The sequence below is a fragment of the Mustela erminea genome, chromosome 6 (assembly GCF_009829155.1).
Source record: "Mustela erminea isolate mMusErm1 chromosome 6, mMusErm1.Pri, whole genome shotgun sequence".
NCBI lineage: Eukaryota > Metazoa > Chordata > Mammalia > Carnivora > Mustelidae > Mustela > Mustela erminea.
The window spans coordinates 142,438,123-142,452,849 of NC_045619.1; the positions used below are offsets into that span (position 1 = coordinate 142,438,123).

Sequence of the window (14,727 nt, forward strand, 5' to 3'; positions counted from 1 at the left end):
AACTAGAGCGTATCATGCTTAGCGAAATAAGTCAAGCGGAGAAAGACAACTATCATATGATCTCCCTGATATGAGGAAGTGGTGATGCAACATGGGGGCTTAAGTGGGTAGGAGAAGAATCAATGAAACAAGATGGGATTGGGAGGGAGACAAACTACAAGTGACTCTTAATCTTACAAAACAAACAGGGTTGCTGGGGGGAGGGGGGTTGGGAGAAGGGGGTGGGATTATGGACATTGGGGAGGGTATGTGCTTTGGTGAGTGCTGTGAAGTGTGTAAACCTGGCGATTCACAGACCTGCACTCCTGGGGATAAAAATACATTTTGTGTTTATAAAACAATTTAAAAATTAATTTAAAAAGAAAAGAAATGCCAGTGGCTTAAAGAAATGACTTGGTGACACCTTAGGGGAAGAAAAAAAAGAACTACAAAGCAAAAGTGCATTTTCAGGTGTGCCCTTTAGTGACACGAACGCGTGTGGTTCTGAAGTCAGCATGTAACAGCCCCTCCTGCATGTCTCCAGTGGTGAGCAACGACCGCCCCGGAGTGCTTCAACCCCGTGGCCAGGTCGTCTGGGGAGCTGGGGCTCAGTGACCGAGGACAAGTGTCTGTACCTGAGCACGAGTCCCCTCTGAATGGTGGTCTTCATTTTCTCCGTCAGGTGCTCCACGTTGGACTAGGAAAGAGCGTTCAGTTAGCCTGACACCCGCCACCACACGACCCCAGGATGCACGCAGCAGGGGGCGCGGGAGAGGACGGCTGCACGGCGATGACCGGCCGGGGGTGCCAGTGGAGCAGAAGAGACCAGCACCTGCGGGCAGGTGGCGCTCGGCCCGGAGGGCAGCTGCTCAACTGGGCACAGACGGTGTCCGGGGACCCAGCGCCCCTGCAGCACGCAGGGGCGGAATAAATAGCTTTCCCTCTTCAATCGCGAATTCACGTCCTCTGTGTACCAAACCTGCGTGTACCAGCGCCCCTTGCTCCTGTGCCTGAGGATGTCTTCCCCCTCGGAGGACAAACTAGCACACCTGGATTTGTGCATAATCTCCTGACTGCCTGAGCAGGATCTGGGGGCCTGGAGAAGCTTTTCTAGCCTTGCACTTGTGTACAAAGTTTGTACAGAAAGGGATTCTGGATCCTGAGCACAGAAAACGTGCACGGGAAGGAGGTGTGTGTGTGTGTGTGAGCAAATCTGTCCTCACAGTGGCTGCCCGTGTGCTGGGGCGGAGACATGTGCACACCGAGCCCCGCCTTCTGGTGGCTTCTGAAGGACAGATGGTCAGATCCACGGTGTGAAGAAATTCCCAGGTTAAGTCTGATAACAAGTGAAATCATCAAGCGGGTCTTTGCTTCATTCGTGGGGTCCAGAAACAAAGACTTTAAGGTTCCTGTGCTCACTTCTGCAGCACAAATACAGTTTTATCTGTACTTTCGTCTGAGTTGTGTCTGTCTTCCTAAGGCCTGACCTTGTCCAGTGCCCGCCTCCTCCTGCCCCAAGGGGGGTGTGCAGCCCGACTCCCCCGCACTTGCCACTCGCCCCCAATAAAGCTGGGGCCCGAGGGAACCTTGGCCAATTCGGAAAGTGCATCTCAACCTTAGGTTCCCCAAGTGAACCCTGATGTCAGTTGTCCCAGGTGCGGGTCACACGTTAGTGTCGGGGGAAGGGGGTCTGTTCTGACAACGGTCCCGCCTTGGCGGGAGTGTTGCTGGGTGTGGGGCAGGCGTGCAGGGGACCTCTGTCCTCACCCTGAAACTGCTCTAAAAAATACATTCTGTTAATTTTTTTAAAAAAAAACCTCTAAAGGAAGCATGCAATCAGAACGCAGGTTCTATTTTGTTCTTAGTGCCTTAAGCCCGCCGTCCCGGTCCCGCCAGCCCGGCAAGCGCTGGGCCCGTGCACTCCCCCGTCACACCTGGCCTTTGCGGCAGGGAGGCCTCGGCGCTCCAGGGAGCACGTGCTCCCGTCACCCTCCCGCGCGGACACCCACAAGGAGCTGGGCGTCGCTCACGCCCCTTGACCCAGTGAGGGTCCCCGAAAGCACGTGTAGAATTTGGTGTCCTGACAACCCGTCACACTCCCCTCGGAGCCAACCACCACGCGCGACTGCACAGCAGCACCGACCGCCGTGTCACCCAGGGGCCCCGCGGCAGGGACGTACCTGCAGGTCTCGGATGTCGAACGGCTCCTCAAAAATGTAGGCGGCATCGGCTCCGGCGGCGAGCCCCCCCATGTTGGCCAGGTAGCCGCAGTAGCCCCCCATGGTCTCGATGATGAACACGCGGCGCTTGGTCCCGCTGGCCGACTGTTTGATGCGGTCACACGTCTGGCCACAGAGGAGGACATAGGTCATTCCACCACCGTGGGGGCGGCCAGGGCTGGGACACGGGGACAGAGACTGCGGTCCCCGGCGCCCCCGGCCCTTGCGGCTGTGCTCACCATCCCTGTATCCTGACATGCCCACCGGGGGGCTGGGCCGGCTCGCTGGAGCTGCCCGTGCGGCCTCGTGGGCCGTGGGCCCTGTCTGGTGGGTGGGCTGCTTCTGAAAGGCTCCCTGTGACATCTGGGTCCTGCTCCTCCTCAGTCTAACCCCAAACACGACACCCCGCGAGGGCAGCTCTCGAGCGGGACAGGGCTCCTGGACAGAGCCCTCAGGAGTCTTCCAGACGCTCACACAGCGGGCCTCCTGAGGAAACGCCCGCCACGGGTCAGCCTCGGGACACAAGCTCAGAGCTGACACAGCACACACTCCCGTCCGCCGCCTTCCCGCGGCCTCACCAGCGCAGACCCCGTGCGCGCTCCCGGGACCACAGCGTCCCCACCTGGCCCTGTCCCGGACGACCACTCTGATCCTGATTTGCGGGCCCGGCCCCGAGATAAGGTCTAAGCACGCATCCGAGCCTCTCCCTGGCCGGCCCACCGCGGGCACCAGCTGCAGCCTCTGTCCCGCTCCCGGGAGAGAGGACCGGGGGACGGCGGCCGGGGACGCACCGGCTCCTAATCCAGCAGCCGGGCCCTGCGGTCACTAAAAGCAGCACCGACAAAGCTTCAGTACAGAAGGCAGCCCCACCCCGCGCTGGGGGCACAGGTCGGGGGACAGGGAGGAATCAGGAGTGCGGACGTCCCCACACCGGCCCCCTTCACGGGGGGAGGGTCCCCTCCCAAACCCAGACGCCCTGCCGCGGCAGCCAGACCTTCTCCCAGCAGTCCCGGGCTGCGGTCCCGCTCGCCTCGAAACCTGGGGTTACAGTCCCAGCGCAGCTAACGTCTCGTCACACGTGTTTTTAAAACAAATTGTGTGAAAACATAAGGAGGCGCTCAGAACAGGTGAAGACGAGAGCCCTGGACCTGGACCGGAGGACACAGTCTTGCTGGCAGGTTCGCCCCCACGACGGGGATGTTCTGAGAATTAGGTCAAGAATATGGCCCTCCCCTGGCCACCTGCCCTCCTCCTGTGGGGGGAGCACGCCCCACAGCAGTCCGTCCCCACGGTACCGATGTCTGGTACCCACACCCCAGACGGTGCCCAGAGCGGGGCCTGCTGGATCCCCAAGGACAGGAGCCCCTTTCTAGGAGCAGAGCCTCCCCCTGCACAACCAAGGGCACGTCTAAGCCACGGATGTGCCTGCTCTCCTCTGGGGTGTTCCCACTCCCAGGGGAGAGTGCACTGAGCCCTCCTCACACACCGCGGCGGGCTGGCTGTCCCCTGAGCGCGAGCGCGAGCCTACTGGGCACAGCCCACGAGAGACTAGGGCATCCCGCTTTGGGGTGTGCAAGAACAAACCTCACCCGAAGCGCTCGAGGACCAGCCCCGTCCCAGCTACGCCACGAGCTCCCACTGACCAACCCAGAAGGAACCCTCACTGCGGCTCGCGCCTTCTGCAGCACCAGGTGGGCTCCTCCTCTGTGCCCGCGAGAGCAGAAGAGAAACCCCCTGCCCTGGTCCGCCTGATGGAGCCACGGGGCCTCTTACCTCTACCACGACATTGAGGCCCGTGTCCGAGCCCAGGCTCACGTCTGTGCCCGGGACATTGTTGCTAATGGTGGTCGGCAGGATGCAAATGGGAATGCAAAACTCTGGGTGGTGGTCCCGCAAGTCGGAGAGCAGAACAGCACTCTCGAAAGCCTGAAGCAGCAGTGCAAGCAGTCAGCGGGGCGTTCCCAGCACCCCCTGTGAGCTGTGTCCACGGGGCCAGGGGCGTGGGAGCTCCAGGACTGCGGAAGGGAGCTGCGGGAGTGGGGACACAGCCGCGGGCACAGGCCTCCAGGAGGAGGGGCTGCAAGCCGGCAGGTGGCAAAGCAGGAGCCAGAGAAGCTGGCGTGTTAGTGAATGGACAGCCTTTCCTCCTCGGCAGCTCAGAGGCAGCGACGGAGGCCAAATGGTGGTGGGACGTGGGGGGCTTTATCAGGGGCCAAGGCCAGCCTGGCAGCTCTGTGCGGTCCACGGGGGCACAGGGGCCTGCAGTCTGGCCTTGGCAAGGACCCCAGCACCGGCATGAAAGGCAGCTGGCAGGGCGACAAGCACTGGGCTGGGGAGCCTAGCCGGTGGCGCCTCTGCTCTTCCCCAAGTCCTTCCCAGGACTGACACAGCAGCCGGGAGCAGCCAGAGACCCACGGCTGCTCGGGGACCCCAAGCTGAAGAGTCTGCCTCTGAGGTCAGAGGGACTGTTCGCAGGCTCGTGGGCGGAGGTCTGAGGTCGCTGCCTGTTAATCCAGTGTTTGTCAGTGGCACAGGCCCCTCATCTGCCAGCCCCGAGCCCACCAGGCTCGCCGGATGGCCGGGCGGTTTGAGAGACCACCCACGGGCACACCGACGCCCACACGGGCTGTGCTTCTTCCCCAAGGTAACCACCGTGCACTGCGGCAGGAGCACACCAGGATGGGGCGGGGGGCAGGCTTCCCGGAGAGGCGGATGCTCTCCATGGCCACATCGGGTCCTGGGGCTGCTGTGGCCCGAGGACCTGTGGATGGTGGACCTGTGGCGGGTTAGTCCAGGGAGCAGCCAGGAGGCAGCTGAGGAGATCACTGCCCTGCCTCGTGGCCCCTCTGCGTTCACCCTTCTCCACCTCAGCCTGCCCCCATCCCTGCACGGACCCTGCTTTTCCGCCCCAAGGCCAGATCAGGGCCCCGCGTGTAGTGCTAGTGTGGGCAGGTGTGCAGCCGGCTGTCCCGGAGTCACAGGTGGGCTTTGAGGCCAGGAGGGCGGTGAGCATCCCTAAACCCGGCATCCCGCAACCACTAGAACTGTCTGCGTTCTGGTTCCTATCGCTCCGCTTTTTCTCCTCCATCTCCAGGAAAACGACCGCGACCCTCCAGCAAGGACAGGGGACAGCCCTGCCAGGAGAGGGAGCCCCGGCTGGAGGGGATATCTGGTCCCGGGTCTGGGGACCAAGGCAGACTTCTGCTTTGGGCTCCACGTGCACGGAATTGACAACACAGCAGCCCCGCACTAACGCCGAGAAAGACGGGACCCTTTATGGGGAAATAACCCTACTCGCATCTCGTGCTCCTAACTCGGGGCGGCCACCCTCCCTGCCCGCACAGCACCACGAGGCTCAGATCGGATGGGGATGTCCTGGGCGCCAGTTCTGGGGATGCAAACACAGCCCCTCACGAGCCGCGCAGCCGTGGTGGGACGGCTTTCTGAGCCCCCGCTCGGAGGGGCCCGGGAGTCACCGCAGCCTCCAGGAAGCACGAGCCGCGCAGAGGTCTGTCTGAGGGATGCCCCAGTAAGCCGAGCACCCTCACGGACCCGGAGGACATCAACTGTGAGGACAGTGACCGAAATGCCCAAGATCACGACATGCCCAGAGGCCTGGGCCCTGCAAACACTGGGACCGATGGCTCCCTGCAGCAGGGCCATGCTGAGGTCGTGGGGGTCAGCAGCAGTCGGGCCTCTACCCACCATGCACCAGTGGCACCCCCACAGCCCGTTCTGGCGACCGAAACCACGGCTAGGCATTACTGACGCACCCAGGGGGCAGAATCCCAGGACAAGAGGCACTCAGGGCAGCCAGCGCTCCTGGACAGGAGGCCACGGGCCCACAGCTGGCCCACGTGGGCAGGAGCTCCTGGGTGATGGGCGCACACCTGCACGGAGCTTACTCTGGCGCTCAGTCCCTCTGGAGCCCATCCAGAGCAACGCAGGGCGCCCTGAGCCGGCCCCAGAGCCCCGATGGCACCTTTCCAGCCGGCCCCTCCCCTCTGTGCGGCCAGCCCCGCCGGGTTCCAACCCAGATCCAAACTCCACACGGTTTCACTCCAGCTTACAGAAACACCACTCTGTACAAAACCCAGCCACTCCACACACCCTGCCCGTGCCTGGGTCCCAACCAGGACATGCCCAGCAGGGGCAGGAGTGGGCGTCAAGTCTCGCTGGACATCCAGCTCACCATGGGTCACAGGCCAGGACAGGGCCCTGGTGCCCGCGAGCCCATCCACAGGCCAGGGCCTCAGCACACGTGCGCACCTTCTCCCCTGCGAGCGCGGGCCTGGACCAGACTGGACATGAAGCTGCCACCTGGTAACTGGGCAACTGGCTTGAAGAAACTCAGACAGGTGAGAAACCCATTTTAAAAGATCATTTGCCCAATTTCCAAACCACTCCAGGGCAGCAAGGTGGACCATTTAGAGTTTCTGTATGTATTTTTCTATCTAATCTTGATAACCTGGAAACCATATTTTCAAGCAGAGGATCCTGGAACTCTAAAGCGGGAGACCCCTGGCTTCATGCGACAGAGCACACACCGGATGTCACAGGGAAACCAACACCTACTGAGGCCCGTCCCACCGCCACCGACTCCCGAGTACCCCCTCCCCCAACCCCCGGAGGGCTCCAAGCCGGTGACAGTTAGGAAACATGAACTTGCGGTTCCTTCCACCGAGTGTAAGCAGATGCGGACTCCAGCCAAGGACAGAGAAACAGCAGGAAAGCACGGACGGCGGTCACACACAGGGAGGGACAGTGGCCCTCCCACAGAAGGCGGGAGCTTCAGCAGGGGCGGAGCTGGTTCCCAGCAGGCAAAGCAGGAGCAACAGTCACCAGGACAGCGGGCGCGATGGCCCGGAGACAGGTTAGTGGTGTGAACAGGGCGCTCCGGCGTGGACGCACGGGAGACACAGGGCAGGGCTTTTTAGTAAAGAAACCACAGAACGGTGAAGCAGCTCAGAAAAGCAAAACAAAACAAAACACAAAAAAGCAAAGTGCTAAAGCATTACTTACCGCCTGAATGTTATTTAAAAAGCTTCTCTTTTATGTACCAGCACTAGAGACAAACGTGATCCCAGGGGTTAAGAAAAAGAATCCTAGGAAAACACTCTTGGGATCTGTGTCCTCCCGGGGAAGATAAAGACTGGAGGATTTTCTGAAGAACTGCGGACGCCAGATTAAAAAGGAGGAGGAGCGTGTTCTGCTCGTCACCGTGCTGTGAGCTCCCACGCCACGTGCCCGGCGTGACCGCACACCGGGGAACACGGGGGTGTCTCTGTTTTCGCTACTGCTTTTCGGCAAAACAGCCAGCAAGACATCACTGACTTCTCAGGTGTGAGTGAGGGTCCCCGAGTTACCGTGGGGAGAACGGTGCCAGCGGCGGGGGTCACGGGGGGGACGGAGGCCACTGGCGGATTCAGGTCCGTGGACAAAATTACAGAACCCTCAAGCTCAGGTTCTATCCTCATCCATTCGGGGGCATCAGACCCAGGATTTGTCATAATAAATTATGATCCAAGGCTTCCCAGGGAGGCTCAGTCCTTAGGCATCGGTCTTCGGCTCAGGTGGGGGTCCTGGGGTCCCTGCTCAGCACGAAGCCTGCTGCCCCCTTGCTTGGGCTCGCTCTCACTAACTGTCGCTCTCTCTCAAATAATAAAATAATCACAAAAAATTAATAAAGGATGTTATGAGGCTGAGGTCAATTTGGTCCAGCCAAAATACAAAAACAAAAACCACAAAACCACCACCTAGCTTTAATAATTAGCCGAATCACAAAATCCTAGCCCACAACTAGGGGAGGCTCAGACGCTCCCGGTCACTCGAGGGCTGGCCGCAGCGGAGCCCCGGTGCTGAAACCACTCTGGGCATCGGATCAGAGACAGTCAGGCTTAAGGAAAAAAAGGAAAAAAAAAAAAAAGGCGTTTCTGGGGAAACAAGCTGGGGTCTCGCTGCTGTCTCTAGTGCGTGGCAGATAAAAGCGGGCCAGCGCCCCCCGCGTTAGCGTCCGCCGCACCTGCTCTGCCGGCCACACGGACTTACGTCGGTGATGGTGTTGAGCGCTGTGTCCGCGCCGATGCTGAAATCGGAGCCCGGCACATTGTTGGAGACGGTGGCGGGGACCATGACCATAGGGACACAGAGCTCCTCGTACCTGTCCCGGGCAGCCGACAGCTCCAGCAGTCCCAGGTAGGCCTGTGAGGCAGCGTGCAGGTGTGGGGGGGGGGGGGGGAGCAGAGGGCCGTTAGGAACATGGAAGGCGTGAGGGTCACCAGACAGGTCAGGCGGGAGGGTCACCGCGTCTCCTGGGGGCACGCGTCTCATTGTCTGAGGCCCTTACATTTTCTCTAAAGCAGGCGGAGGTCAGGAGGGGACCGACCATGACTGAATAGAAACAGTTAAGGTCTGCGGTCCAACGTGCAACCGCAAGTGGTGGGGTCACGTGACCACCCTGCCTGCTGGTGGCCCACGGGCCTCGAATTCGAGAGAGACGACCACCTGTGCAGACGGGAGACGCACGCGTCCCAGGTGGGGGGCCCTGCTCCCGACTCGGCTGCTCCTGCGGCCCCCAGGCCCAGGGGTTACCCCCCCCCCGCCGCCCACTGCACTGGGCCGCCGAAGCCCGCCCACGCTCACCCCCCCACACCGCCGGCAGGCGCCCCAGGCCAGGGACGCACCTCGAATCCCCCGATGATGAGCAGGGCGTTGATACTGTGTGTCCGCATCTGCGCGGCGATGTCCTCCAAAGACTTCCCGGGCAGCGTGCTAGAGAGAGGCCAGGGCACAGGTGTGGCCGGGCAGACCCCGCACCACAGGCGACACCCCCGCCAGCACCCGGGGAGCCCCGCGACCCCCACGAGCCGCACCCGCTGGACGGCCGAACTGGGGAAGCAAGGCTCCAGGGAGTGTATTTAAAACAAAGCTGAACACCGCACACAGGAAGGGACGCTCGCTGTGCGGTGCCTGGACCCCAAGAGACTCCTGACGCCTCCCCAGGGAAACGCTCTGTCAACGCTTGTGAGTTTTCCTGACGCCGGAAGCCCCGCGGGCGCAGCTCACCCAGCCCTGCTCTCAGTAACGCCACGCGCGCTCCCGCTGGCGACTCTCCTGTCCTATCACCTGGAGCCAATGGCCAGGCCAGCGTGGAGGACCAGAGGCATGACCGCTGGCCCAGCCGCGGCCGCAGAGCCGCCGACCCCCGCCCTCCTCCTTCGTCCTTGCGGAAAGATGCTTGTGCTTTCAGTACATTTTGAAGAACTCTCAGGACAAAACCGCCCAGGGCTGGGTGGTCGGGGCAAACCAGGGGGCTCGGTGGCAACGACAGGGTCCCCCCGGCTTCTGGAGCACAGCCACCACCTTGGAGCAGCCCTGAGCTCAAAAGCACAAGCACGTGGGTGTCACAGCGGGGCCCAGGGCACAGAGGTGGACCAGGAGCCCCAGCGTCCCCAGCAGCGGGGGTGGGCAGCGACCCACGGTGGAGAAGCCGTGGGCTCCGCAGGGCCCGCCTGCAGCCACCATGGGGCTCTGTGCATCAGCGGAGATCAAGGACACTGCGACAGCAGTCCCCGAGTCTCGTGCCTCGCCTCTGCGGCAGGGCAAATCTCGGGGGCTCCCCAGAGCACGACCCGGGTCCCTGATGGGGAGGAGGGGCTGGCACGTGAGTCAGCGCCAGCTGCCTTCAGGGTCCCTTCCCCAGAGTGAAAAGCAGCAGCTTCAGCCCCGGCTGCTTGCCTAGGATGGGAGCCCGTCCCCTTCCTAAGAGCTGGTCAGAACAGGGACGGGGAAATTACCGTTTGGTCCCAAGAATGGAGCCTCCTTGGCCGGTCCAGCCTCCGACGTCTCCCCAGCCGATCTCCTTTATCTGGCGTGCAGACAGTCAAACGGGGCGACACACAAGGGGGTGAGCTGTGCGGACAGAGGACTCCCAGGTCCGCACGCTCTGCAGGGGCACCTCCCCAGGGGCCGGCGAGGCCCTCGGAAGCCGTCCCCGTCGTGTCCCTGAGCAGGTCAGGTGGGTCCTGGGGTGAACCCCAAACCCTGGACACCTCACCCCGGCCCTCCCGCCGCCTACGCCCACCATGCAGATCAGATCCAGACCTCAGCTGGCCATGCCCTACCCATGGGAATGAAAGAAAGACAGATACTGTTTTTCTCAGTTGATACAAAAGAAAACTTCTTTAATTAAAAATTGAAAGAAACCTCAAGAATGCAGGTGAGGCCAGCTAGAGGCAGGCACACAAGGCGTCTCCTGGGCTGGCCCCCTCCCCGGTACTAAGAGTGTGGTCTGGTCCACGCACACCGATCCCTCCCCAACTCCAGTCTCCAGCCTATGCTTCTTTTTTTTTTTTTAAGATTTTTTATTTATTTATTTGACAGAGAGAGAGAGAGAGAGAGATCACAAGTAGGCAGAGAGAGAGAAAGAGAAGCAGGCTCCCCACGGAGCACAGAGCCCGATGCGGGGCTTGATCCCAGGACCCTGAGATCATGACCTGAGCCAAAGGCAGAGGCTTTAACCCACTGAGCCACCCAGGTGCCCCTCAGCCCGTGCTTCTTAAAGACCCCGAGCACACCCCTGCCAGCTCCCAGGACACCCCCCCAGGGCCTCTGGTCACCCATCCACAGGACCCGTCCTGCTTCTTCAAACCCCTCCTGTCTTCTCTGAGCAAAACCCAAGTTCCTTCCAATCACCTACAAGCCGCGTGGCCCACCCCCTTCCCTTCCCCTGCTCTGCTGAGGCAGCGGCCACGTGAGCCCGCCGTCCCGAGCCCCTCTGGGCCTGGCCCTGTCCTCGTCCAGCCGGCACGTCCTTGCGGGCACTGGCTCAGCGCCTCCGTCCCCCGTCTGAGACTCCCTCCCCAGGGGCGTGTGTCTCTAGGGTCCCGGGCAGACCCCTCCTCTGGGCATCTGTGAGCGCTGGTCCCGGCCCAAGGTGCCCCATCCTGTGCCTCCCCGCCCCCCACTCACCATCTTCTCCCTCCCCAAGCTACAAGCTGGCAGAGGGCAGCTCTGCTTTCCGCACCAGCTGGCTTCCCCAGGGTAAAAACTCAGTACGTTTTGGGGTGATCAGGCCAATAAATACTGTCCCGCAGGGCACACTACCGCCTCAGCCACATTATCTCAACTCCTGCAGCATGTGACCTCGGTCATGCTGATCCGTGTCTCCACGCCTCAGTTTCTAAATAAGGACAATGGGCTAATATCTCAGGTCTGCAGCTCTCCTTGGAGCACTCAGTGTGCACAGTAAGCACTCAAAGTGTCTGTTCACTCCTTTCAGCCAAGCTTCCCTCCAAGTGCTTGCTGGCTGCGTCCCACTCCCACAGCACAACAGCCTCTGGGAGGCACACAACCCGCCCGCTTCCCTCCTAAGGCCGGCTCCCACGGGCCCCACCGGCCGCACGGCCTGCAGCCCGAGGAACCCCGGAGGTGCGCTCCACACGGAGCGTCCTGCAGCGCCCCGGGCGCATACCCCGGGGCGGATCGAGAGCAGAAGTCGTCCTGCAGAGCAGCGTCTGCATTCACCAGGGGACAGAGCCCTAGGTCTGCAGCCTTGGCCGGTCCTCCGTCTCCCAACGACGTCCCCCAGGGACTCACCTGGCCTTTGGCGAAGCCCTCGAAGCCGTCGTAGATGGCGAGCATCTTGTGTCCATCCGCGATGCCCACGCGCACGGCGGAGCGCACGGCGGCGTTCATCCCGGCTGCGGGCGCCCCCACGTTTATGACCGCCACGTTACAGTTGCTCTGCGAGACAGCGGGGGGCAGCTGTGAGCGCGCGGCAGGCGCTCAGCCCCGGGGGGCGGCGTCCTCGGGGAACGCGGGGCTGGCTCTCGGGGCAGCGCACAGCGTCACCGACCTTCACAATCTGATCGTCCGGCAACTTGATGGCGAGCCGCTTGTAGGTGTTCAGATTGGTCTCGAAGCTCCTGGAAGGAAAGGGGGCCATCGGGCGGAGGTCAGAGGGCGCATGGAGCGTGACGGAAGGCCCTGGGAGAAGGCCTGTGCGGGACGTGGACAGTTCGCGCACCCCTGCTCGGAGCGCTTGGGGCAAGCAGGCAGCCCTGGGGTCACCCCGCATCCCCGAGGCCCCGGTATCTCCAGCTACTGGGCCGCCCGCTGAGAAACCTGGTCTTTCACGTGCTCCGGTGTCCTGCCGGCGCGCCCCACTTTCCATCTGCCCCCCCCCCCGAAGTTCTCCAGGACCCGGCCCGCCGGAAAGCAGACCACACACCAGCTGGTCCCCCAACTGCCCATCAGGGCCCTGGAGCTGCCCAGTGGCGCCCTGCAGCCTGTCTCAGCGTCCAAGTTCATCCGCTGGGACAGAAGGAGCACAGCCCTGGAGCATGTCCCACACCAGCCCTGGGGACGCAGAGCGCTCCCGACAGTCACCTCCCGCGGAGCTGCACAGCATCCTTAAATCTCCTCTCGTCCATGGCCTTCTGCACGTCCTGGGTCTTCAAACAAACAAGGAGAAGAGAACATGTCAAGACGCCCAGTCTGTGGACGATGACGGCTGCCACACCTGGCGGCTCCTGCGACTCAACCCGGTCGTCCCCACCCTCCCGGCTGGCAGCCCAAGCTCGGCAAGTCACTTGCCACTGCGGGCAGCAGCCGGCTGCAGGGGACACGCCCGGGCCTGCCCAGCTCGGTAACAACTGCTAGGGGTCGGCCGGCGATCCCGGTGAGGGGGACCCTGAGATCCCCAGGAGAGCAAAGCCAGAGCGAAACCAGGCTCTCCGATGGACGCAGCCTTCTGAGCAACTCCTGATCTGATTCTGACGACAAAGAAGCATGACAGAACCAGCCTCTCGGGGGAGGGGGTCACCGCGGGGGGGGGGAAACAGGTCCCCGAGGAAGCGGCCCGCCCCTCTCAACCTGGGCATCTTGGTCAGTTAGTCCCTCTGTGAACCTCAGCCCCCTCTGATCCTCACTGCCGTCAGGGGTGACAGGACTGAGCCAGGCCCTTGACAGAGAGCAGGTGACACACACGCAGCCTCGCACACTCGCGCACACACATCTGCTCACTCCCAGGGGCTTCTGGGAAGTGTGCTTCTGTGGCTAGTTCAACACGTCCCTGCATGTAATCACGTCCCTGTCTAGGTGACACAACACATCCCCTCAGAGCTGCCAGAAAGGCCCGGGAAGGGACGGTCACGGGCAGGCTCCGGAGAACGATGACAGGCACGGCCTCTAGTGCCACTCGCTGTGCCCGATGACCTGGGAAACCAAACCCGTCCCTGCGTCCAGGGGCCTGACGGAGGCCGGGGCACGCCAGGATGCCACCTGCCTTAGCCGCCCCACGGCCAGCCCTCTGGTCAGAAGATGCTGAGGGACAGGAGGGCAGGGACGCAGAGATCAGAGCACTTCAGCCCCATGCCCTCCCCCTGGGACGCCCTCCCCGGAGTCCCCACAGACCCGCGTTTCTACACGTCGTCATCGTCTGCACATACTCCCTCTCTCAGCGTAGCGGAGGTTACATCCCATGCCCCAGACCGATGACCTCAGAGCCCCCTGCCTTCCCCGCGGGCAGCAGCTTGGCCCTGGGGAAGCTCCCGGAAGCTCGTGTTGGACTAACCAGGGAGCCAGAACTCACCATCTGCACGCACTCCACCAGGGGCAGCCGCACGGCCTGGTTCCCGCTCAGCGACACCACGCAGGCCGGGGTCTCCGGGGTGGCCTGGAGAAGGGCGACCACGGCCTCCACCCCCATGCGACTGGCCTGGAAATGAGAGTCACGGAGGTCAGAGACAAGGTACGAGGCCGAGGCACCATGCGCCCCCGCCTGGCCCCGGGCTGCGCTGAGGCATGAACAGTGCCCCCAGCAGATGCGTCCCTGAGCAGAGACTAGCCTTACGGTGTTCAGAGGGACCCAACCTGCCTCCTGGCCTCCAGGTCTGGGGCCCAGAGAGCCACTGACCTTCCACCCGCCTCCAGCGAGGAGATTCCGACCCCACTAGCAAGTGGCTGGCCGGGGGCAGTGAGGGGAAAGGTCAGAGGGCAGAGAGCACCCAAGACCAACACCCAAGACCACACACCCTGGTGTGGACCGGGCCTCACCAGGGCCTGCCTCCAGACACGTGCCTGTGGGCTCTGTTCCCTGGGGTCCCTGTCACCCTCGGCCCCCCAGGTCTGGGGTCTCCCACATCTGTGCGACTGGGGGCCGAGCCCGGTTAGCATGTCCAGGACGGGCCAACCACACTCTGCTCAGGCAGAGACACTCTGAACGGGACGGTGTGCGGGCAAACCGTTCCTCCTCGCCTCAGGCGAAAGAAGCACCTGACCACCTCCCTCCTCACTCACCAAGATCCGGTCAAAGGCCGAAGGAGTCCCACCTCTCTGCACGTGTCCCAGGATGGTCACCCGCGTGTCGTACCCCAGCTGCTTGACCACGAGCTGCAGGAGACACAGCAGGTTAACCCGGGGGTCCCTGCGTCCTGGGTGCTGGCATCCCTGGGTCTCAGCTACTCCTGCTTCACACCGACATGGAAAAAAATCCTAGTGTCTAAATTTCACTTTCTAAAAGGATGCT

The 14,727-nt window shown here is 62.3% G+C and overlaps 1 protein-coding gene across 3 annotated transcripts in view; it reads right to left on the reverse strand.

The window, feature by feature from the left end:
- Positions 1-14,727, reverse strand: part of PFKP (phosphofructokinase, platelet) — a 51,271-nt gene that overhangs the window by 5,998 nt on the left and 30,546 nt on the right. Inside the window, exons 9-19 of one of the 3 annotated variants that reach the window (XM_032349868.1) lie at positions 14,499-14,591; positions 13,792-13,917; positions 12,588-12,652; positions 12,055-12,124; positions 11,796-11,942; positions 9,995-10,065; positions 8,882-8,969; positions 8,247-8,399; positions 3,972-4,124; positions 2,160-2,324; positions 615-676 (exon numbers count right to left, since the gene is read on the reverse strand). In XM_032349868.1, coding sequence (XP_032205759.1) covers positions 615-676; positions 2,160-2,324; positions 3,972-4,124; positions 8,247-8,399; positions 8,882-8,969; positions 9,995-10,065; positions 11,796-11,942; positions 12,055-12,124; positions 12,588-12,652; positions 13,792-13,917; positions 14,499-14,591 — 1,193 coding nt within the window. The remainder of the gene's footprint in view (positions 1-614; positions 677-2,159; positions 2,325-3,971; positions 4,125-8,246; positions 8,400-8,881; positions 8,970-9,994; positions 10,066-11,795; positions 11,943-12,054; positions 12,125-12,587; positions 12,653-13,791; positions 13,918-14,498; positions 14,592-14,727) is intronic. The other 2 variants (XM_032349870.1, XM_032349869.1) reach the window with 2 other exon arrangements.